Source organism: Columba livia, chromosome 2, assembly GCF_036013475.1.
Source record: "Columba livia isolate bColLiv1 breed racing homer chromosome 2, bColLiv1.pat.W.v2, whole genome shotgun sequence".
Taxonomy (NCBI): Eukaryota; Metazoa; Chordata; class Aves; order Columbiformes; family Columbidae; genus Columba; species Columba livia.
The window spans coordinates 112,376,333-112,401,806 of record NC_088603.1 but is presented as its reverse complement, the minus strand read 5'-3'; the positions used below and the strand labels follow the sequence as shown (position 1 = coordinate 112,401,806).

The 25,474-nt window shown below is 40.2% G+C and overlaps 1 protein-coding gene across 4 annotated transcripts; it reads right to left on the bottom strand.

Annotated features, from left to right (window-relative positions):
- Window positions 1-1,094: 1,094 nt before the first annotated feature.
- Window positions 1,095-23,523, bottom strand: THOC1 (THO complex subunit 1). Of its 4 annotated transcripts, XM_065053279.1 has the most exons (22): window positions 23,330-23,523; window positions 22,309-22,382; window positions 22,142-22,202; window positions 21,348-21,414; window positions 20,263-20,381; window positions 18,949-18,997; window positions 18,338-18,433; window positions 17,968-18,050; window positions 17,383-17,456; window positions 16,676-16,784; window positions 15,517-15,648; window positions 14,068-14,168; window positions 12,154-12,220; window positions 11,918-11,968; window positions 11,333-11,403; window positions 10,464-10,487; window positions 9,969-10,064; window positions 9,005-9,070; window positions 5,520-5,603; window positions 5,147-5,294; window positions 3,599-3,677; window positions 1,095-1,543 (listed from the first exon to the last, which is right to left on the bottom strand). In XM_065053279.1, the coding sequence occupies exons 1-22, from the start codon at window positions 23,426-23,428 to the stop codon at window positions 1,248-1,250; spliced, it is 2,046 nt and encodes a 681-aa protein (XP_064909351.1). In that variant the 5' UTR covers window positions 23,429-23,523; the 3' UTR covers window positions 1,095-1,247. The 4 variants fall into 4 exon arrangements, with proteins under 4 accessions (XP_064909351.1, XP_064909354.1, XP_064909352.1 ...); XM_065053282.1 differs by lacking the exon at window positions 3,599-3,677; XM_065053280.1 differs by lacking the exon at window positions 10,464-10,487.
- Between the last annotated feature and the right edge of the window lie 1,951 nt (window positions 23,524-25,474).

Here is a 25,474-nt window from a genome sequence, read left to right as displayed (position 1 = left end):
GCCGCATTTCCAGGAGCAGCAACGGCTCCTCTCCTCAGAGATGCTCTTGGTCATCTCCACACACCTTAGCTCACAATATGCTTAAAGTCCCTTAATCAACTGAAATAGTTACATTTTGTACCTTCTATCAAATCGTACCCACAGCAGGAGGTGAGACGCAGGCTGGTTTATTTCCAACAGCTGCCCCATGTATCAGCCCACACCGACTTTTGCTGAAGTGCCCAATGATTAACTTCCTAATACAGCTAAATCCGAAGCAGGGAGCAGGCACAAAGCTCTCAGCAGCAGCTCTGCATGCACAACTCACCTCCCAGCTGGCAGCAAACCACCCTGGAAATTCACAGGTGAGAACTGAAACAATACTCTGCAGAGAAAAGTCCTGTGATACGCAGTTTTCCAAACAGCAATTAGAGAGGTGTCACTGTGTGACACAAATTCTACAATAAGTGACCACGTAAGTTGTAGCCAGCTACACCACCACCACAAAAATCTCATTTTTTTGAGGGCAAACATATCCAGCCTCATGTAACACCTACCTGCCTTAAAATGAAACCAATTGTCACTTCACAGTGAACTGGGACAGAAACCCTTTACCTCGTTGACTCAGGGGAGTTCCTACGTAGACAAACATGTGCAGAGACTAAGGTTAATAACCAAAAATGAGCATGGAAACTCCCTCCCCACTATTGACTGTCAAGGTCCAGAGAACTGTTTCTTCAGCAGAAGAGCAGCCTGAGCACAGCACCCCTCCCAGGGCACCTCACTGAAAGCAAATGCTGTGACTTGCACCTCCATCCCAGCCATATTTTCTCATAAAAAGGTACATTTTAATGGTCCACAGCTCCCTGCCACCCCAACTGATGATTTAATGTCCTTCACACCTGCCCGTGCTCTGAAAAGAACACACAGAGACTACTGACCGCCCTGTCCAACAGGAGCAACCCAAGCCCTGCAGCAGATACCAAACTACAGTCTGCACAGAAAGCTGCCTCGACTCCATCCTCCCTTTTATGTTTCCAACATCCAAAGTAAAGCTTCCTATTTCTGAATTAGGATGACAAATCCTTTTCTCAGAAAACTGGACAACTGAGTAATATTATTAAAAAGCTTTAGCATTTATTGAACATAAAACACCTATCAAAAATTTGTTACCTAGTAACAATTAACAACAAACCCAAACAAAACAGACACAATTAACAATGACAACAACTACCACCACCACATGACAAGTCAGCACCTGAAGCAAGCTAGCTGCTGCCTTCAGTGTCGTTGGCCAGGCTTTCTGCGAGGTCACTTAACCCGGCTTTGCTCAGCGCAGCAATCAGGTTGTCAGGGGTAGCGTGTGCCCCCTCCTGATCCTGCCAGGCAACCAGCAGCTGCTTCGCTCTCATCTTCATGTCCTCACTGTCAGACTCGATCTGCCGTATGTCAGAATCCTTCATTTCCAAGTAGGGGGCCAAGGCCTTCCACTGCTCCCCAAGCCTGCTAGCAAAGGACTCGATTTGTTCACCCGTCATGGCTTTGTCCCGTTGTGCCTCTGGACCTAAGGGGAAAAAAAAGTCACTGTGAAACTCAGGGAGTGTCTCCAGATCTTCCCTGATCCACCCCATCTTAACCCTCCTACTTATTTACTAACAGACAGATTGACACCTTTCCTTTAGTGGCTAGAACCTACTCAAGAGCTCTGAGAACAGATGAATTTTTACAGATGTATTACTTGGGTTGCAAGAGGAATGTCTCTTACTGACCATGATAAAAAAAACTTGGGTTTTATGCATTTCCTGCTCAACTGGGAGAGAATTGCTAAAGCCTAAAGCACATGAGAACTGCCTCCTCCAAATGAAAACAAAAATTTTGAGAGGTAGCCTGAAATTTTCAATACATGATTCAACTACAATATTAAAATACAGAGTGATATTCAGCATTTGTCTTTTAGACTTCTTTTAGTCACTGTACACAGAGTTAATCCAGGTAAAAAATAGTTTGCTTCCCTTTTACTGAGTTACTGAAGCCTCACATTCCTATGAGCAGCAGGAGCACGAGCAGGATAGCAACTTCCACACACAGTCAGTACTTCAAGGAGTTTTCTGCCATTCTGGCATAAAGATAAAAACCACAGAATACTCTGCTCTGCTGAGACACCAAGTGCTGCAGTGAATACACAGGTGGGTTTGCACATTTACAGCTCATAACGGTCTACAACTCACGGCTTACCGCCTGGGTATATTTCACACCATTTTAAAGAAATAAACCCTAAAGACTGAATTACTTATGCATAAAAAATATCAAGGTTCTTAACTTTTAACAAGTATTTCACCTTCATGCCACCTGAAGAGCCAGGTGGCAGGGAGCAGAAGTTTAAACTCTCTCCAGTGCTCATCTGAACTAAACCCACTACATTGAGGGGAAAGAACGGAAGATCACGCACGACAAATCAGAAGCATCAGATCACTTCCATTACTTCTAAGCACAACAGTGCAGAGTGGACCACAGCTCTCCCAGCTTTGCTTATAAACAAGATTTAAAGAAAGATGTAAATTCAACACAGTGAAACCACAAAGGCTGTTCCAGGCAGCGTTAAGCTGAAGAAAGACATCACTACGGGGAGACTGTGGAAAAGGTCAGGTGTGGAACGGAAAAGGGCAACAGAAGAGATTCACAGAGGCCCACGGAAGGCTTTGCACTAACAGAGAAATCTTCCAAGAACACTGCCCATGGTGTCTGGTGTGTGAACTCCACACCCTGCACATCCCATCTGCCCATGCTGGATCCAAGAGCCAGCGCACAGAGATACGTGTGAGACGAAGGAGGATGGAAGGAGGCAGATTCACAGACACAGCAGATGGGGAAGGACACTCAGGAACACAACATACCAGGGTTACAGGCAAGAGACAAAAATGGAAGGACTGGTTTATGGAGAGGAACCAGAGATGACATTTGCCAGGAAGGTTGCTTTTCTCGCAGAGAAGCTTTTGCCCTGAATACATTTTAAATGAAGAGGATGAAAGATCTCAGGGTTGGAACATATCCATTTCTGAAAGTCCATTAACTACCCACCCCAGCAGGAACTCGAGAGAGACACCTTGCCTGTGGCAATTAAAGGGCAGAAAGAACAGGAAAGTGGGTGAGGAACTCTCATAGGTTCTTACACAGCAATGATGGCATTTTAGCTCTAAATGCCTACTAACACTGTAAACATACATCACGTAGCAGAAAAGGCAGAAGAAGCAATGGGACAATGCCCTCAGACACATGATGTAAATTTTGGGGTTGTTCTATGCAGGGACACAAGGTGGACTCAATGATCCTTGTGGGTCCCTTCCAGCTCAGGACATTCTATGATTCTATGATTAACCCAAGTGCTAACCCAAGTTCAACAGGCTGCACACTTTCGGCAGCGCAGGCCACGAGATGGACAGGTTGCCACCAGTGTCCTGTGTCCTGAAAATGCTGTGCTTTTTGGTACAAATGGGGTTCAAGTCAGAAACACGAGGGTAACCCAAGGACTGGTGACCTCAGTAGAAACTACATTAAAACGCAGCTTCTACAATACACATCAAAAGAGAAACTGAAAAGACTGAGAATATGCAAATCTTACTTTCATTGTTTTCCTTTAACAAAGCATCATTATCTTCCTCATCTTCATCTTCACCTGTTTTTATTTCTTCAGAAGGAGGCTACAATGAGAGAACTAAACATCACTGGATGAATTTTGTGTTTAAAGAGAAATTTTACATCTCTGTGATGGTCCCTGGAATGTGTACTAGAATGGAAAACCTGACACGATCCCATAAGAGACTTAAAAATCCCCCACAGCCTCCTGTATCCAAACCACCAGTAACAAGTGTTCTAATAAAACACAGTTCTAACTAATTAACCTAATGAAAGTATCCATCGACTTCACAGGATTCTTTCATTTTCACGGTAACTACAACTAAGGATTCCATACCTAACTTTATTACTTACTTCAAAGAAAACAAACACCACACAAACAACTTTCTATGAGACCACTACTGCTGACTGTACTTTTAAAATTCTTCTTCTTCACTTATTCCTCACTCAGGAATTCCTCAAAGTTTCCTGTACTTTCAGACTTCTTAAAGATGGCAGAAATATACAAACTTTTCACTTTCTGATTCAGTTACTGATCAGCCAAGAGGAACAAAACGCTGCTTCTTCTCCGGCCTTTCAGTCACAAGCCTTGTCTAATGTATTTCTGCCTTCTCATAATATTTGGTACTTGACAGCAGTACCACCATGAATATTGCATAAAGCGATACCTTAATATATTAAACTGCTTCTCACCTCCCAGTATCTTTCCTAAAATTGCTATTAGCACCTAGTTAACTCCAATGGCTGGATAAACAAAAAAGCTACATATTACAATCCAACCTTTACCCCTCAGTAGTTTCCCATTACAGACAAGGAAGGTCTCGAATACAGATGCACAGGGTCACACCTGTAAGAAATTGCTGGGTTGTGCGTGAACTCAAGAGGTTTAGAAAAAACTCCCTCCTCCACCTGTTAGTCTCTCTTATCCTTGTGTATAAAGTTATCTGAAAGCCCCCTGCTTGGCCTCAAATTTCTACTGTTGAACGTACAAAGGATTAATGCCTTAAATTTACACCTCCACAAGGTCTATTTTTCTTCACATATTTTAAAAGCCAGGGGGCTGATAGAAGAGCTCTGGTAAATCTTGCTGTAAAGTTCTGGTGACAGTGCAGTATCTTCAGCTGCACATTCTGCCCCGTTTATTGCCACCCCAGCAGCCAGAGCTACTGACATTCGCAAGCCCTGACACTGGCTCACACCTTCAATAAAAGCAGTTTGCACTAACACCACCAAACCCAAGTAGCTGGGTGCAAATCTGTTTCTGCTTACCAACCCAGCAGGAAAACCTGGGATTGCCACAGATGTTTGTTCACAGAATACAAGGCAGTTACTTGGTTATTCTATGCTATTCACAGTTCAGTCATTGATCAGACCCATTTTACGTCCAATTTTTACTTCACAAGCTTCTTCCCTGTGTTTTTTTTTGCCCCTACTTCCCCCGCCCGCCCCCCGGCCCATACCAAATGGACGGTAGAGAGACAAGCGGGAACTCAAATGAATTCAGCATTTATTATTATAGGATAACATTACTTACAGGTAGCTCCTTGGCTAATTTGATTACCATGTTTTCTAGATATTCAGGTAAACTCTTGAATTGTTGGTTTGTTGGCTGGAAGAAGTGGGGACTTCTGCGTGCTAGAAGTCTCAGTGCTCTCCAGCCATAGTTAGAATTGTTCACGGCCCTATAATAAAATACAAGCTTGGTTGGCAACAGTCTGGCATCTATAAAAGCACAGAAAAAGACCCGCAGCATTTACTAATTAATATAATCCCGTCCAAACTTATACTACTTTTGTACATTACTGGAGTCCTGCACAGATAGTAGTAATGCAGAGAACAGTCTGTTTTCTTTAATGAGCCAAACATAAAAGAGATAAAAATAAAGTGAGACACAAAGATTGACATACTTATACTTATTTTCAACCATGTTTTCAGGGTCTGCTTGTTCAATAGCTTCTTCAAAAAATTCCTCCAACGTTGGCATATATTCCCTAAAAAAATAAAATAAGGAGCTTAATACTCCTCACAGTCTATGCTAATATCACTGGTTTTCCATTTGTTCATACACATCTCAAAGCTTATTCACTGAAGAAAAAAACCAAACCAAACAAAGAACCTACTCAAATTTAACTGCAAATAAGCAAAGAATCTGTTTGATACACGTTGCTATAAAATTACTCACTGCATAACCACTGAAACGTAACAGTAGTTGCTAGCACTGCCTATTATATGTATTTAAACATTCTGCTATACCAAAAAGTAACATCAACACCTGTCAGTAGCCTTTGGTGAAAAAGGACTGTGGGATGCCAGGCAAGAATTCTGGCTATGAGGAAATGAGATTTCCGTAAAAGTACCTGTAATAACCGACTGGCTGCCTTAGAAACACGCTGCCACTCACACAGCTCGTAAGAGCTCAGGAGCCTAAACTGGTTGTTAGTTTTGTGCAACTGGAGAGGACAAGTAAAACCCAGCCTCTTTACCCCTCCATTAGCCCATTTCAGTTTCATCTGCTACCAGTCAGACTACTATTACTCCCCAATTTCAATGATTTATGATCACTAATTTTAGAGAGGGGGGAAATACTAGGCAGCTTAATGCTGTACTTAATGATCCCATCTTAGTGGCTCCCTGACTTGCTCAAACATGTTTCATTTCACCCCCCCATAGTGATCCCTGTATCTTCTGCTGGAGGTCTACCGGCATCAGGAGGAATTGATTTATTTGAAGTGGACTAGAAAGCATCTGAGCCCCCCAGCTCAAAGAGATGTGATCAGCTGCACAAAGTCCAGCTGGAGACCTGTCACTAGGGTATGCCAGGGCTCAGGACTGGGCCTAGTACTGCTCAGCACCTTCATTACCAGCCTACTGATGATGGGACAGAGTGCACCCTCACGACGCCTACAGACATAGCACAACTGTGAGGACTGGTTGACAGAGCAGAGTTGTGCTGCCATCCCAAGGGACCTCATGAAGTTCAACAAAAGGAAATGCCAAGTCCTGCCCCTGGGGAAGAACAGCCCCAGGCACCACCACATGCTGGGGACTCACTAGTTGGAGAGCAGCTTTGCAGAAAATGTCTTGGTGAGCAATACCATGCCCATGGGCCAGCAACACACCCTTCTGGCAAAGGTGGCCAGCAGCATCCTGGGCTGCATTTGAACAGGCCAACAGGTCAAGGGAGATGATCCTTTCCTTCTTCTGCTCAGCACTGGAGAGATACATCAGGAGTGCTGGGTTCCAGTTCTGGGCTCCCCAGCACAAGAGAGACAGGTCCATGCAAAAGGCTGCGCATGGACAGGGACATCTACCACCCAATGAGTGGCCAAAGCTGCTGGGACTGTTTACCCCGGGGGAAGAGGGCAGTAAATACCTGATGGGGCAGTAAGGAAGAAAGAGTCAGACTCAGTCCTACTCAGTGAAAGTACAAGCAGAAGCTTGCACAAATGGAAATACAGGAAATTCAGCTTAAGCACCAGAAAAAAAACAAACAGGAAAAAAACCACAAAAACACACACAAAAAAAGCCCAAACAAAAAGCAAGCCCAAAACTTTTCTGTGAGGGTGATCAAACACTGGAACAGGTTGACCAGGAAGGCTGCAGAGCTTCTGCTCTTGAAGAGACTTCCAAAACCCACCGGAGAAGGCCATAGGCAACTTGCTCTAGCTGACCCTGCTTTGAGCAAGGGGTGGACTAAGTGGTCTCTAGTTGGTCCCTTCCAATCTCAGCTGTTCTGTGATTTTCAAGACAATATTTGTGACTCATAGGGGACATATTAAAAATGCAATTGATGTTTCTGTGCTTAGAACAGCTAGCGGTTGCTTCTGAGAGATATTCAAACCAGAACATAGGAAACTTGGCCTAAAAGAACAACACAAATAATATTCACAATGTTTAGGACAGTTTGGTGCTTTGAAGACTAGAAGCAAGACACACAGATTACCTAAGAGCAGCAGGTTACTGTGAGCCAAGATTATCAGCGGTGCAAAGCAAGCTCATAATGATCTGTATTTCTCCTATCAAATGTTTGACAGAGACACATCTGCTTCTACAAGGGAACCCAGTGATCAACCAGGGCTGGGGGGAAGCACACTGGTCACTTTAGTTCTGTTTTGGAAAACATGCTTTGCCCAGGAAAGCAGTGCTCAGTGCATGTTTAAGTGTAGTATTATCACTGCCTACTGGAATCAAAGCCAAAATCTTGAAAACCCTTTTGATTTGAATCCTGCTATATGTGGCACTATGCACAAACTTAAAAGGCAGATTTTTATCCCGAGAACAGCCACCTAAAAAGAAGACAGGTAAGGAAGTATTACCACATTTGAAGGAAGACTTGAGAAACCAAAGCAAAACGCTAGTCATTTGACCATGCTCAATCACAAAGTCAATAATAAAACTTGGGACTGAATCCAGATCCCTTGGGATCTTCTCTTGCCTGTTTGCCATGGCATGCATTTCCTTGCTTTATCTCCCTTTAAGTGCTTTGGTTTTTTTTCAATTTATTTTTTTTTCAATTTAAAGAAGTTGCAGTACAATACAATCATGCACAGGCAATCAAAAGCTTTGGTTCCAAACACAACTCCTCTTTTAGCCCTTGGCCTAGCACAGGCACGTATCCTGTCGAAAGCATTCCTGCATATCCCAGCCTCCCAAAAAGGAAGGCTCTTCCTCTGCACAGCTCTCAACCCCTGGAACAGCATTTCCTCCACTCAGGACACCTGCACAGCCAGGCGTTCAGCCTTTAGAGCCACAAAGTTCTCTTTGGGAACTGTCCCGTTCCTTTTCCATGTTTTCATACTAACTTCTATGTCTGCACAAAAAGGGGATCACGCTGTTTTTAACAAACAGAAAGTTATGTAGCAAAGTACATTTTCAGCATTTCCTACAATTGTGCAAGCAGAAGGGATAACTAATAACTGCATCTTTCAACAACTGCACCACTAGTAGATCTGGTATGCACTGAAACAATGCCTGCTAGCCATTCTCATCTTATCTAGTATCGTTCAAAGCACATGTCCGCTTGAAAATCATAGCCAAATAACACGCTAACTTCATTAGAGCCAGACCTGGCAATCTTCCTTTATTATATAAGGTACTTAATTATACAGTCACACTCTACAAAACTGGAGTTTCCATCTGGGTTTTAGCTTAGATTTTACTTCACTAAGCCATGAAAACTACTGACAGCATAAACACCACTGAAGAAAACAGTAAGAGACTTCAAGAGAAAGATTCATACCACCCACTTCTCTCAAGACACACAGTAAGATGGCACACCACGCAAGATCATCACATATACCTTCCCTATGCCGGTTCTGCAATAATTGTAATTTTGTGTGTAATTACAGTGCTGAGAGTTAACTTTAGACAATTATGTACCATTTTTACATACCTGCTCTCAGATTTACAAGCTTCCATGTTATCAGGACATAAATTCCAAAGGCGGGTCAGTTCCTCACTGAAAAGAGAAGCATGAACATATATCAAACTCCACATTCATCATTCTATCCTTCCATGTTCTGTCACTCACCAGAGAAAGACACACAAGACAATATTACAGATATTCTCACCCAGAGCCTTCACAATAAAGCATCCCATACCAACTTTGTGATACATAAAGAGTAGGAATTACCAGAAATCACAGAAATCTCATCTGATGTTGCAAATTAGGAAAATTATCTACTGAATTTCTACTATAATCTCTTGCTGATCTGTGGTCAGAAACAGTAACAAACTCTCACTTTCCACACCAGCTAAGGTCAGGCCATTTTGTTTTGACAAATGAAATAATTTATCACTTTCTTTTTCAAAAGGGACATTTTACTAACACTCAGTACAAGGTAAACATTTCCACACCTAGGTTGGGTGAGCTGTTACAATGAAAAGACTGTAATTTCTCCTAAAAAAAGGCAGTGGAAAAATGCAGCACTTCATATCCAGCAAAACATGACACTTTTTTTGGACAGGTCATATCAAGAAGAATTCTTTGTTCCAGGGATAAAATACTAGTGAATGTTATTTTAAAACCTGTGGCATAGATACATTTTAAGCAAAAACATAAATAAGACAAAAGTATAAAAACTGACACAAGAAGTACAAACCACTGATTTTCAGCCTGTCACTTACAGACTATTTAAAAGGGATCTAAGACAGGTAACTATAAGGAAAGGAAGCCTACTGCAAGTTTTAAATGAACTGAAACATCTCTTGCCTGTTCTTTCCTTGCAGTTCCAAAGTGAGGAATTTTCAAAATAACTGACTAGAAAAAATAGCTGCCAAAAAAACCCCACAAAAACCCCCAAACCAACTAACCAACCAAACACCAGAAACTCTTTAATGAAATCAAACCAACGTACTTCCCCATTAGGATTTTTTTGTTTGGTCCTTTTCCTAGGAAGTCCTCTGGAGCTGGCCTCTTTCTCATGGGCCTCATTGGCTTGGAATCAGGAGGTCTAAAGAAAAAGAACCTCTTCAGTATCAAACCAGTAACACTTAGAGAAAAAAAACAAGCCATTTCACCCAAGATGGTGCCTAGTTAAATCACAGTGGAAGTACTCAGGAGGACTGGAAAGAGGGAGAAGGGAAGAAGAGAGAGAAGATAAAGTAAATACAAGGAAAGGGATCTGCCCCACACCAAAATTAGCTCATTCAGCAATGTAAAGGTGCATCAGAATCCAGAAACAGAAAAAGAAGAAAATCACATTTATGTCAGCAGCACATACTAAGCATGATCCACCCTGCTGGGGGGTTCATCTGCTTTATGATTGCAAGTTCTCTTTACCCGGGTGCGCCTGATTTCATGGGATCAGAGAATGGAGATCCCAGACCACCAAATTTAGGGTAAGACCTACCCAAGCTGAAACTCTGGCTGAGATCTAAAGGAGGAGACAGAACATTTACAAAAGTCAAATTTCGTAATTTTACTTCTTCCCCCTCCCCTAACAGTAACTTCTCTCTTCTCACAGCCCCCTCCCTTTTCTGCAAACTGCTCAAGTCATGAAGAGGTGGCTCCACCTGATCTCTCCACAAAAGGAGATCTGCAAAGAGACAATGACTCAGATGTGCCTTCCCATTAATAAGCTCCAGTTGGTATGTAGAATGAATAAGGGTGGTAGGACAACGTTTAGTCAACACCTCAAGACAGTCAAGTAGACACATGGAGTCAAAGCTTAAGTTTTGTCATTAGGTAGTAACTAATTACAAGGGAAACCTTTCAATGGCAAAAGCAACCTAATCATATTTTCCTTTCAGGTAAACGGTCACCACTAAGTGGTAAACCCAATAAGGTATGTAAGAGGGGAACTGGTACACAACACTCCAGGTAACCTGCCCCACTGAAGTCACAACACCTAAGGCTTCATTAGAGGCAATCCAAAGCAGCATATGGAAAAGTCGAGCACTAATATCTTCAAGCTAGGGTCTGCTCCAGTTGCCTCAGTCACTGGATCCTTAGCATTAAGAGAACAAAACATTGCCATGAGAGTGAGGAACACCCTCCTGAGACGCTGCACATTCATAACCACCTCTTCACTGACATAACAAAGCCTTGAAGACTTCTGGCAGAAATCTAAAAGTTTTCTGCATACATGGAAGGAACATCCAACTATACAGATCTCAAAGTTGTGTGAATCATTATTGTTCATATACACTGTGGGTACATATTCTAAAGTTGAACCATCATTTCAAACAAGCAGCAAAAAGTTTCTGGTTCCTAAGTTACCTTTCTTTCACAAAGCTTGGGCACCCCTCATTTTTCCATGAGTTCCAGTTTTCTTCAGTATTTAATATATGCTGCAGAAACATAATATTGTACATTATTAGGGTCATAATACCTTTCAGAGTTGACCCCAAAGTTTTTAGTTGAGCTACTACAATTAAACCTGTGTTACTCTGTGTATTTCTTGACACCATTTTGAAGGTCATCAGTATAATCTTCGGCAGCTGGTTTAGTTTATTCAAAAATAATGTATCTCCAATAACTGTGGGAAAGGCTTTAATTCTACTTCTCTAAACAGGAAGACAGATGTGGCCAAAGTAAAGGAAAAAAGTAAAGCATCCGCTTGTGTCTTATCCCCGTGTCTTTGGACACAGAACTCCTTTCTTTGTTTTCAATAACCAATGTCTCCTGTATGTATACCTGAACATACATGCGCATTTCCATTTCACCCAAAGCAAAGTAAGAAAAGCACGTTAATGAAAACACAGGAAAAACGTGACTACCAACTAAAAGTCAGTATGAGATAATTGATGCTGCTTTTTCTATGCCCTATACAGACTTCTTTTGGACAGGCACCAAAGTACTTACCTCTACCATTTTTGAGAATCTTTCCCCATCTGGAGGATTTTCTGAAAGAAGCTAAGATTGGGAGAGAGAGGAAAAAAAAACAGGTTAATCTTTTGCATTATATTTCTACCAGAATACATAGGGAAAAAAGAAAACAACAAAGAAAATGGTGGTCACTGCTTCAAAGGTTGTTGATACAATATTACACAATGAGTATTCTTCCATGCAATTTTTATAGAAGCATCTACTGTACCAACCTGATAAACTGCTTTTGTAGTATCTTCAATCCAAAGGGACTGTTCATCTGTTAGAACGTAGTTTGAACTGGAATTGAAAAAACAAAACAACAACAAAGTATCATTAAATAAGCTCATTTTTTTTTAATTTGAACAGTTTACTACACGTCAAAATAGTGCTGAAGATATATCATTTACACTACATTCTCTCTGAAGGGTGTTAGAAGGCACCTGAAGAAAGTACTCTGGTCTGGTCCCATGGACTTGTCACTTACTAGTTTGTGGAGTTAATTAGATGTGCTTGTGGAACACACTTCCAGATTTATCTTCCTTCAAGAGGAAATCCATTTGCGTGATTCAACATCACACCTTGATGTCGGACCCAAAGCACAGTGAGTGGGCACAATGAAAAGATTTACTTAAAAAAAACCCCAACTCTCCTAACCCCAGCTCAAGCACTACTTTAGACAAACCACAGTAAAAGCAACAGTCTACCAGCGGTATACAGAACACAGAACTTGAATACCTCAAAACATTATATACAACATAACCTCAAGTCACTAAACAAGTTGCTTGGTACACCTAGAATTAGAATGCAATCAGTAAGTAGAAGTGAAAAGGACACAGAATTAAATACAACATGGCTCACTTCATTTCCCAGCAAAGAACAGAACTTTTTTAAAACACAGTTAAAAAAAAATAAATCAGATGAGAGTCTAATTTTTGTTTTTCACCGATTCAAAAACAATCCATTTGAAGCATAATCATAACATTCCATTTTCAGCATTCAAAAGCAATACAACACAAACCAGCTTTTTACGAAGCACTAGGTATCTTAAACAGCAAATATAAACATGACTATGGCTAAGTCAATAATGTGAGAAAGACTTTCAGAACGAGCTTCCCTTAGTTAATAGGCTATTAAAAAGCTCATTTTTAAGGAAGTAAATAATTAGTATTATTTTAAAACAACTGCACCAAGTTTTAGACTATACCATTTACATATCAAACAATCCTTGATGACTTAATGCTTTTAATGAACACTATAATGAATTGCGATTGAATCACCTCTATAGGAATGAACTGCAATTCAGAAGACATGAATTCTATTCCTTCTCTGCCACCTGCCTTATAAATAATCTACAGAATGAGGATAATGATCCTTATTTAGTCTGCAAAGTTCTTCCAAGATCTGTTTATAAAAAGCAGCATACTGCAGATGAAAGACAGCTGCTTTAAATGTTAAGCATTATGTGCACATGTGGTAAAGGGCAGAGGAAGAGAGGCAGGTTTTTCTTTCAGCATAACATTATAGAATACAGAGTAGGAAAACACAGGTGTTTGTTCTGTCTCATGGATTTACAAAAGCAATAATCACTATTATAATTTCTTACTATTTTGGACATAATGCTGTAGCACACCAGGAAAAAAAACAAATCAGCAACCAATGCCACACTGCGGAGTCAATGCAGATTCAAAATGATGCTGCATACAAGTAGCTTGCATTGGTCTGACCACTTGCTGCTGCAGAGACTCCTTTCCTCACTGGCATGCACCTTAAGCAGCTTTAGTGGCCTCTGCTTCTGAGACGGCACTCAACTGACCAGCTGGGCAGAAAACCAACTTTGCAGAGATGAGTAGGTTGGTTTTTTGCTGGTTTAGTAAACTGCACAAGTTTGAGTAAGTCTAATGAACACTAGAGCCACTGTAAGGGAGGGCAGAGAATCACGTAGAGAGAAACAGAGAAAGGCAAGAACGAGACCTCCCCTTCCCTGCCATAAAATTACTTCAGCAACATCTTGTATTTACCAATCCAAGGCTCTGCAAGTTTCACAAGAACCTCAGAAAAAGCAGACATAAGCTCTTTTAAAATATTTTGGTTCATCCCCAAGTTCTTAGCTGCCCATCCACAAACACAAAACATTTCCCCATTACCTTTTAAATTTCACCTGTCCCTTCAGATACTGAAATAGTATTAGGTACTGCAACAAGATGTGACGGCGAAAGTTACTGTCACTCAGCTGTAAATCCATCAGCTAAACAAAAACAACAGAAAAGAATTACACATATAAAGACACTACACATGCGTGAGTAAAAAAAAATTAAAAAATCCAAGAAATGTTTTCAGATAAACTCCATGGAGACTGTTTTTGCAAGATGATGGTAAGTCATTACAGAACCTCTATTCAATATCACCTATACTTGCAAAACAGGGCTTTATAAGATACAAAGACTGGTAAACCGTCATCTAGCACAATTTAGAAAAGACTATCAAAAATTCTAATGAAATTAATTTATTAAGAGCACAAGGAACCGCTTGCAGAAGTATCCCTAGATTTCTGTTTAGCTAGTTTTATACTGCTGGATTTAACAACATTCACTTGGAAGTGAACACAAATTTGGAAAAACAAATATTGAGATATTTCAGTAACTGAAGGACAGCTTGCTCCCTTTTCTTATGAACTACTGGCCATAACTTAAGGATTCAGCTACCACAGAAACGTCCGCTCTCATCAACACTTACACAGTTTCTACCCTATGTACTGCGCAGCATAGTAGATCATTAAAAGGGAAGATCTGAAGATTCTTTAAAGAAAACAGCCTTTGGCTACTGTTTGTTAATTAAGCAACCAGTTCTATATCTTCTATACTACATTATTTTAGAATTGTCAATACACAGGTCAAAGGCTTGTGAGGAATTTATCTACTCTTCTATCCCAGAAAGAGAAAACTCACGCTGCGCTTAGACTTGCTTTCTGTCATATACTAATGCCTGCATTTAAAAATTAAAGTTATATATTATTCCAAAATGAAAACAACAATTTTAGGATTAAATTCAATAGAGTGTTGTATTTTTGACTTCATATTAACAGGATTAAAAACTCTTAAGATATTTTTCAAAGTAATTTTAAACATGACCATTATGAGGCAGAAAATACAGCTAGCATATAATCAACTGAGTTTTGAATATGTAATTCTAAAGGCAATAAAAAAGCAACAGATCTTTAAATATTTACTCTTTTACCTTCCCTTTCTAAATGTAACAATACAAATCAAATGAAATAAATTAACGTCAGCTGTATTGCACACTCTCATTCCAGAAACAGAAATCCCTGAGTCATCAACTAACATAGGGAATCCACAAAGAAAGAAATAAAAAAAGAATAGAATAAATATATCTTTATCACTTAATTAAGGGACCAAACAATTTAATGGGATACCCAGAGAAGCTGAGGAGGCTCTATCTGTGGAGCCATTCAAAACCCAAGTGGACACAGTGCTGACAACCTGCACCGGCTGAGAGCTTTGAGCAGAGAGGTTGCGCTATGCAGGGCTCCTTCCAACCTCAACTAGTCTGCGATTCTGAGAAAAGAAATCACATACCTTTTCACTAGTTAGGAACTTTGCAAAATACACATGTTCTCCTCCTGTTTTCAATTCTTCCAGCTTTTTTCGGGAAGCCTGAGTATCATCCAATTTATAACTTTTGAAAACAGCCAAAACTTCTTCTGAGTACTATAAAAAAAGAGTTATTCACCACATGAAAATACTACAAAAACTCTGTAGTTAATTACAGAACTACACTAGACTCAGTCTCAAGTAAAATGGTTTGTAAACTTGCTATCAGCCAGTCAAAACAAGACCTATTTGCCACCAATACATAAAGGCTCTCTAAACAACACAAATGACAGTGGAAGTGTTACTTATCATTTAAGAACACCTAATCATTTGGAGCATTTAAGATATGCTAAGAAAAACAATGGTTGTAAACAGTGCTCAACTGCTTTGTTTTTCAAATGTTATGAAATAAGTGATTAGAGTGCTACATTCAAACTTAAAATAAGTTGTTCAGAATATATACCAAGAAAGGTACATAAGTGAAAGTTAAATTTGCAGTGCTGTTCTTAAAAACCAGTTGAGCCTTAAAGCTGCAAAGAAGAAAAAATTTAATCTAAAAGACTTAAAACTGGCCCTATTCAGCTTCTCTGAACCACACAAACAGCACTCTTCTTGCTATTAAATAAATACTAATGGAGAAGAAACAGTAGCTTAGCAAAAAAATAATCTTCAACATTCACACTAAGCAAAATTGAAACAGCTGGCTGAAGGTGACATCCAAGTAATTGCTTCTATAAAGACATTTGTTTCTTTGTAAACCTAGCATCTTTAGGATCCCACCAGGATCCATATGACCATTCAAAAGTAAGATCTAAGACTAGGTAAAACTATTTTTCTTCTTGGGGGGAAAAAAACCAAAACAGAACAAAACACAAGTTCTGCTTTTGTGCAGCTGACATTGTTTCAGCACATGAAATCTTTCTGCTAGTGACTTACACAAGATTTGTTACGGGATTTACTGCACATCTTCAACTGTTTACTGTCCAACTCACTTCAGAAAACAGCAAAATTCATTTTCTCATGTACTATTATTTTTTGATGGCATTAGCGATTGAACTGTTCTATTCATATGCAGTCACTTTTCTACTTGTAAAATGGCTATTTTTATTTAGGCTGAATGGTTGAAAGCATGAACTCAGATTACCTTCAGAAAAGTTTTCCATGAGACCTTCTCATAGCACTGCACAGGATTTCTAAAATAATCCTGAAGTGACCAGAATTTTCTATACAGGTTATAATCTATTGGAATGGAACTGGGGGGAAAAAAAGAATAAATAGTTATGAAAATCCATATTGAAAGTGATTTATTAAATTCAAGTCTACTCAGGAATGTGCAATCCCAGAAATTAATTTTGTAAGTGAAATAATAAATCAATAACAAGCCCTTCCAGAGAAATTTGTAATTCACAATTTGTCCTTAAAAGTGTTTTCCATCCCATCTACCATTACTTTCTCACCATAAAAGCAACAATAATGTAAAACTCAAGATCCTTTTTTCTTACATCCTGGGGAAACACAGCTTTATCTCGTAAAAGTATATAAAGCATGTACTCAGAATCCTTGAATACATCTTATTGGAACAAGTTTTGTCAAGATAGTTGGGAAAATTGTGAAAATTTTGAAGAAAAGTAACAGTGGTTCTCAGCCAGGATAAGCAACTTTTTCAAATAGTCAGGAGACTTTTTCCCTCTCCAGGCATCTCCACTGAAACGCTGCCAGGTTGCATCTAATCTTGAGAGGACAGGAGGTAAGCAGAATTCTGAGTACATCACTAAAGGGTATTTCCAAAACAGCTCTTTATGTTGACTTTGCAAAATTCTGTTTCAACTTTTAGCATTGCTATGAGCTCACCAACTTGTTGGTGCTTCATCATCTCCCATTTCACCTTCCTCTACATCCATTCCTTCTTCTCTCTCCTCAGCGTGCTAATAGGAAGAAATAATAAAAAACTTATACAAATGCCACTACAATTTACATGGTTTTCACGATGTTCTGTATTTTAAACATTTTATCACGCTTTAGATCAGAAAGCTTAAGCTGGTAATTTAAAAGATCTCTGAAGTCCTATTCACAGTAATATGTGCAAATTATTCCTGTTTTAACACCTTACTACACTTTGCAATGGTAGCCTGACTTGTCTTGAAAAAAAAGCTGAAGGAACAGCACTATACTACATACACTGTGGGGAAAACTTTGTACAGTTAAGTGGCAGCACTCATCCCTTGCAAAATCATTTTCTTTTTACCCCCTCAAAGTCCACACCGTTTAATATACCAGTTAATGTGCTTATTTCCAGAATCAGCAGCTTGATCTGGAAGAGGGACAACCAAATTATAAACATATGATTCTAAACATTATGCACAGTAGTGCATTTCTGTGCCAAAACTCTTGCATGTGTCCCGCAGAATGAGTGAAAAGCAACACAGGGATTTTCACCTTCTGTCCTAGAGTGCTCTCATGTTCATTGGTATTGAAAACAGTGACATTTTCCAGGTTAAACTGACTCTGCAAGTTAAGTCCTGTGAAAAATAAAGGGTCAGTATTAGAAGCTGTGAAGTTTGTAACTCTGTTCGTTCAATTAGTTAAGAGATGCCGATATTATGTTCTCAGAAACAGCATTCAAATCTTGTGTTTGAAATTACAACAAATAAAAATCACAATATCAAGGGTAAGGATCAGAACCAAGATACAAACGCAAAGTTATTTTCTCCAACCAAACTTGGTCTGCAACCCTTATGAACTTCAAAGATTCAGCATATTTAGTCTTTATCAGATGTTAAGTGTGGTGTAATTCAAAAAATCTCACCTGACTTTTCTGAAAGTGGAAACAACCTAGCCAAGAACAGCTGAATTCTTCCACAGAAGACTGTGTTTTGTGACTTAGATAATCTTCTTAGGAGGTCTAAATATTGTAAAAAGTACAGAATATTAGTATTTATCTCACTTTCAATTCCTCTCACAGTAGAATTTAAGACTTGCTAATTACATGACCTACATAGTTAATTACAGGAAGCTAAGATTTGTAAATTTAAATGCCTGTAACTTCCTCAGATCAGCCATATTTTTTCCAAATGCGTTCTACCAATTCCGCTAAGACATTCAACAGCAATAAAAAAATAAGTTCAAATGAATCCTACTCAAATACAGCTTCTGATATAGGCCTTGCCATTGCTGAGGAATAAATGTTTCTCAGATGTTCTGTTATGACGGCCTCCACTGGGGAAGAGATTTCCCTAAGGTCAAAATGACTTATTCATGACTCTTGCTGATTAATGTAAATCTACTGAGTGATGAGCCTTTTAACTTTATTACTTATTGAACACATCTGAATGTAAACCACATTATTAAACCCACTTTCATTTGCAGAGATATAGAGTTCTTAATTCCTCACCACCCCCCCAACAAACTACAACTCACCATTGCACATTCGTAGCAAGTAATTTTTCCCTGCGGAGTAAAATGTATTCTGAAATGGAGTAAAGGTATTTAGATCACTAGGAGAACTCTAAACCTTCTTGAGTACAATTTAATTTAATCCCAAGCCTTTCCTACTGCTATGTCTATATTTGAGTTTTCCCTTAAATAAGAAGCAGGTTTCACAAAAAGGCAACTAAAAAAACCAGTCCCACAAATTCCAAGAAAGCACAAGCCACAACGTTTAAATCCAGCCTCCATACAGAAAAAACATATGTGACTACACACTGTAAGATCAGCATCCACTTTTTTTTTTCTGGAATACACTCATTTTTACACTCATTGCCTTTATTATTCCATGCATTATTTATACACATACACAAAGAGCAATACACAAAATATTTTAGAGCATTCACAGTACTAGTAATTTGGCAGCAGGAGAAAGAAATCTATAGGTACTTGAATTAACGATAAAGAACAGTTTATTAATATATCGGGGGGACTTATCTGAAACAGAGCAACCTGAATGAATGCCTATGGGAGGCAGTCCTGGTTAGGAAATCCAAGTTAGGGAAATACAGAGAAACTGGAATGCTGTTCAGGTGTTAACTACAGAGCTGCTGACACTTGTGGTCCCAGCAGCACTGCCAAAGAGCAAAACAAGGATACTGAGATACAGGATTTCTTATGATCTTGGAATAAAATATAGGCAGGTTGGGACTTCTGCCTGCGACCCTCAAGTCCCTCTAATTAACAGTGCCCGCAGTGCAGGAAGCTCAGGAGCCTGTCGCAGCAGCTCTTCTCCTGTTACAGCACTGTGACATAGCAAGAGCATAAAATGCTCACACAGGCCTCAAAACACCAGTTGCTCCTCAAGAGCAGAAACATTTTAGGGCAACATATTCACTATCACTATAGTCCTGTAATAGAAAGCTCACTAAGGAAGTGACCAAGAAGACTTCTTTCCCTGCAAACTGGTGATGGAGGAAACTGCAGCTCTGAGGGAGAAGCTGAACAACAGGTCAAGAGAGATGCTATTCATACAAATTGCGCACCACAAGTTAAATTTCTGGTTTCTAAATGCAACAATTAGTGCATACTGTAGAAAAAGGAGTTAGAAATAGATCAAAATAATTATTTATTTTACTATTAATTTTCTGACCTCTGCTGCCCAGACATTATTAAGCCTCAGAAGAAAATGTGCTCAGTGCTACTATTTTAACACGGACAGAAGGACAGTTAAAATCTGTTTGTAAAAACGGTTCAGACAGACAGAAGCTTTGGTACGACTATTTCACATTTTGGAAAAATACCTACCGATTTCCATGTAGCAACATTTTTCTCTACAAAAGTGAAAATTTTGTCACATTGATCCAAAGGCAGGCAATCTAGAACATCTCCCAGAAGCACAAAAGGGGTTGATGCAGTGCAGATGCCTGTGAGGAACAGTGAGTATCTTATTCAGCAAATTTGAAGTCAAATCTGGTAAAGGTACATGGTAGTTGAGGGACATTATGCCAAAAAAGAAGAAACAAGTTCTCCTGAGCTCCTACAAATCCTAACAAAAAGCTTGGCCTAAAGTGTGAACTTCAGTGAAAGCTATTTCTATATGTACATACATGCAGATGAGCTTTGTAAGACCTTTGCACTAATGTAAAACAAATAATAAAAATATAATAAAGAATAACTTCTAAAAAACTTGAAGTCTACTAAAGCAGTGCTCCAAGTCTGTGTACCTATGCTCTGTAGTTTGGTAGTGTCTGCAATCCTCGTGACCACAGGTCTCATTAGCCTATTGTTCATAAAACACGAGTGTAGTTCAGCTACACTTACTAAAACACACAAGTATTTGATGCATCATATGAACAAATAAACGAAGGGAAGAGCATGGGAGCATCTTCAGGAGATTAGCACAATGATTTCTGACACAAAAGACAGTTATAGTAACAGATTTAAGTATCTAAAAAACAGTTGTGTACTGACAGGCCAGTACTGGGAGAAGAGCAAACATATTCAGAAGTTATTTCTGGCTCTACCAGCAACTGACAGAGAAACCTAGAAGTCATTTAACCTTCTCTGCCTCAGTGGTCTCATCTCTGAAATTATGATGGGAGACTCCTAAGCACTTCGCAGTGGTGGACAAGGATAGAAAATGTTAGCTATGTTGCAACCAAACCCACATATCTTTCCGTATTAAAAAATATATATATATTCAACACAAATGTTGCACGTAACTGAATATTATACATCATTTCTTTCATGAAACATAGTTAATAACCACTATCGTAAGGACCACATATTATCAAACCTAACTGATGCTGATGACTTTCAAAAATCAAGACTTAAAAATTCCTCTAAATGGCCCCTAAAACTGCCAACAGATCTGAGAGAAAGATGCTCACCTTCTGTGACTCCACTAATAGCAAGAGAAATAATTGCCAGGAGATTCTCACATGGAGCTTTATTTATCTAAACAAAAAGAACAGTATTAAAGTTCTCTATTATGACCTAAATACATTTAACAAAACTAAAATTCTTGTTCCCAAGTATGCATATTTAAAACAAACGCTGACATTCAACTTCCCAAAGTGTCAAACAATCTATTAAATCAGACCTGTCAATTAACTATATAATAAAGTTTTTATTCAGTGAGCAACATTTCCTGACCACTGCTAGCCATTAAAGACCCTACAATGCCTACTGTGTAGAGAGAGTTATTTACCCCCGAAAATTAATACGCTACATTCACCCTTCATTCAAGTAATACCAACAAAACCATTCTTTGATTCCTTTCATCATTCTTTTAAGCTGACAGGCAGCTTTGTTACATGCTAGTAACAAATATCCCACTCCATCCCACTCTTAAAGCATAGTTATAGAATAATGCATATTTATGAACTAGAATTTTAAGACACTGCAGATTTTCATAAGCATTACAAAGTACTGCTGGAAAAGGCCAAGTCAACACCTCTCACCATAGTGTGCTACCTGTAAAATACTGCCATTCTGTCCTACCTACCAATCTCCTTTAATCATCTATATTCAAACTTAATTGGATAACTTTTACATAATGCATATTTTTAATAAGCAGTATTTCCCTATACTAAAGTGAGTGGTTGTTAAATTAATACATTAACTTGCAAACAGAAATTTGAGCTTTATCAAGATAAAAGATGTAGCAGTTTAAAGTACTTACTATTTCTTCTTCTACAATAACTCTAAAAGCTTGATCCAAGGTACATTTCTTTTCATTTTCACTGCAAATGCAAACATTCCATATCAGTTAATAACAACTATTAGGGAGAAGATTACTAATACAATACCTGAATAGGCACCTTTTAAAATCAAGCAGCACTTACTTACCTCCCAGGGATCTGGTTAAATGCGTTCAACAATGGCTTGATACTTTTGTGATTCAGAGCCTCTCTGGTAGATGTCTACCAAAAATGTAAAGAAAGAAAAGTTACAAACCCAACACAAAACAAGGAGAATCTTCTCTTTCCTCTATCTGACAGTGGACTGAAATACTAAAGCATTTTTTTGCCACACATCACTTTACAAACAGAACTTTGTAACAAGTAGGACAAGTAACAAATGCCTCACAAATCAGGCATGTGAGATAGTAGAGTGCCACATTCCAAACCTTGGCTAACAATGCAACGAAAACAGTATTTCTAAACGCAACACAGAGGAATACACTATTGCGACCAAGATGCCGCATCTACAGCGGTCTCAAGCCCCACACGCACAACTTCACCTGCCTCACAGGCAGGTTATGGCGGTTCCAGACATGACTCCTGTTAACAAGGTGGTCTAAAAATTACTACATTACGTAACTAAATCTACCTATTGGAGCGAGTGTCCGTGCCTCGACCACTTCTGCGCAAATACCACCCTGTTGCACAACAAGTTGGGCCGCAAATGGTGAGACCTAGAGGCCGGTGTGCACATCCAGCCCTACCTGCTCCGGCAGCAGAAAAAGCATCATTGGGCAAAGGCACAAAAGAGACAAGCACAACAAACTACGGACGTTTTGCTGCGGGAGTGAAGGGGGGAAGGGAACGCCAGAATTTAATCTCATTTTATTTTAGGCTAATTTTAGTTAACTAAGCAGCAGACTCACCCCCCCCCGCCCCTTGGCGGTCCGGGCTGAACCGGCCCTTGTCCCCGAATTTAAACGGATTTATCTCAGCTGCGCTGGGCACCCGTTAAAGCAGAGCCCCGGCAGGGACCGCAGGCCGCTCAGGCGGGAGGGGAGGGAGGCGGACGGCGTGCTGGGGCACAGCCCGGCACCGGCGCCACGACGCGGTCTCCCGCCCGCCCGGTCCATCCTCCTTAAACGGCAGCGAGGGAGGAGGAAGCCCCCGCGCCCGGCCAGGCTCACCATGAAGCGCAGCCGCGCCTCGGGCAGGCTGAAGAGCGGCGGCGACATCGCTCCCACCGAACGACGCTCCGCGGCGCGCGACGATGACGCTGACGCCATACTCCTCTGAACGGCGCCGCGCACGTCCTGGATACGCCCCGCCCCCTCCGCCCTGCCTTAGGCGGCGCGCAGCGGGCGGGGCCGGTGCGTCTCTCTCGCGCCTCCCGCCCGCGGCTGGGCGCACGCGCGGCGGCCGTTAGAGCTGGAGGTGGCCGTTGGGGCGAGGTGGTGGAGGAGGGAAGCTGTTTGTGAGTGAGGAGTCGTCAAAGTGAAAAATGGCTTTTAAAAAGTTAACATGAGTTTAAAAGGGAGTGGTGGATGCGGTTGTTTCTTGTGACAGCCACCTCAGAGCCACGGTCTGCTACCGTCTCTGGAGTATCATCAAAGGAGGAATAATGAGGGATTTTAATATCATCAGTAAATAGAAAGCTCTGCACTAACGACTCACAGGTTGAACAATATCTTACAGACACCGTCTTCAGAGTCACTTTTAAGAGGAATTGTTTAACAAGTGTTTCATAGGTAAATGTCTGAAACAGCCCTGCAAAAATGTTTGTAATTTACTTAAATGTTATAGTTTTGTCCTTTAAAGACCACATGTCTAACTAATGGCAGTTCCCAGACTTGCCTGTTCACAGTCCATATCCAGGCTTGTAATACCTTGCCTTCCATTCCCATGCCCAAGGCTTGTGACTGAGTGGGGAACCCTTGCTGGGTGGTGTCCAGCTGTAAAACCCTTACAAAGGTGTTACTTGTTGGCCTCTTCCAAGGGCTCCTCAAAACTGACTGGAATTATTGCTTTCTTCTGCTGCTCCTCAATCCTGCTTTTCTATTTTGCTGTCAAGGCAGAAACATTTGGCTCGCCTTCCTTTTCTGCTGAAAAAAAACCCCACCCAAAACCAAATAAACCCCACCCCACCTTTTCTCTTACCAGTGCTGAAACTCCTTAAGCAATCACTGTTATTAAAAACCAGCTACTTGGCTGAGCCCGCCAGCCCATCCTGGTGATAAATGGCCCTCAAGATGTGTGACCAGCATTGAACAAGCCAGTTGAAGTCTGCCCAGACTGCCACCATGTTCCCTGGTGTGTGGCTGCCCTTAAACCTAAATTCCTCAACACACCCTACCTGTGTTGCAGCATTGAGAGGATTTATTTGGCCACTGGAAAACAAAGCAATGTTCATTTGAAGAGAAGCTGCCAAATTAATGTATATCGTGAATAAGTAATAAAAGTTGTACCCATCTTCAACCAATTGACATAAGTGCTTTCTGACCACCTGCAAAACAAGGGGGTATTTTTCAAGTTTTAGATCCTTCCGCATGACAAGAAAGAGACAGAAGATTAGGTAATACATGGTTTAGAAGCAGAGTGCTTAGTTCATATTTAACTAATCATTAATAGATGTATTGTAAGTAAGAAACTAAACAATTATACCTAACATAATCAATTATTTTTTAGTATAGATGTACATCAATTTTTTCAAAAATTGTGATACATATGTAATAATTATGTGAATATAACCAATGCAAGAGCATCCAGTCTTTGGAGCACTTATGGAGGATGATCCCCAGTGTTTCCCCAGCGCTGATAAAATAAAGAATGCTGCTTAACAGTATAATTGACTCTGCTGTTAAGTTTATTTCTTTGTTTCACTTTCATGAAGGAAGGCTTCATCCTCACGTATGTAGAGACCTGCTGGTCGCAATTCACCATGCAAGGAGCACTGGTCTGCCAGAAACGCGGTGAGCTCTGCGAGGGGAACATCTCTCCATGCATGGCGTTCTTTCTCAGCACCCCTGTCTGTTTCTAATTGCTCTGGGCTGCAGTTCCCCAAGCACCTGGACCACTGGTTTCTTACCGTCAAAGGGAGAAGTGCCCTTAGGTCCTCTTCCACTGGAGACGACTCCTGAGGACACAGACTCTCACCCTGTGGAATTGTTACAAGGCCCCACTGAGATCCCCCATTATTTCTATCCTGAAGAAGTTCCTACAGTGCAAGCCAAAATACGTAATTGCTGTAAGAAAATCTGGAGCACCATGAATAGTGTGATTTTGCTGGAAATATTTCTATTTTGCTTCTTTTTTTAAAAATTGAGGGTAATTTT

Excerpts from the sequence above, each read along its gene's own strand:
- THOC1 (XM_065053279.1), bottom strand. The coding sequence starts at position 23,428 with ATGGCGTCAGCGTCATCGTCGCGCGCCGCGGAGCGTCGTTCGGTGGGA. Across the intron at positions 16,785-17,382 it reads GATGAAGCACCAACAAGTTG|TTCCATTCCAATAGATTATA; the intron begins GTGAGCTCATAG and ends TTTTCCCCCCAG. Across the intron at positions 5,604-9,004 it reads GCTTGTAAATCTGAGAGCAG|GGAATATATGCCAACGTTGG; the intron begins GTATGTAAAAAT and ends TTATTTTTTTAG.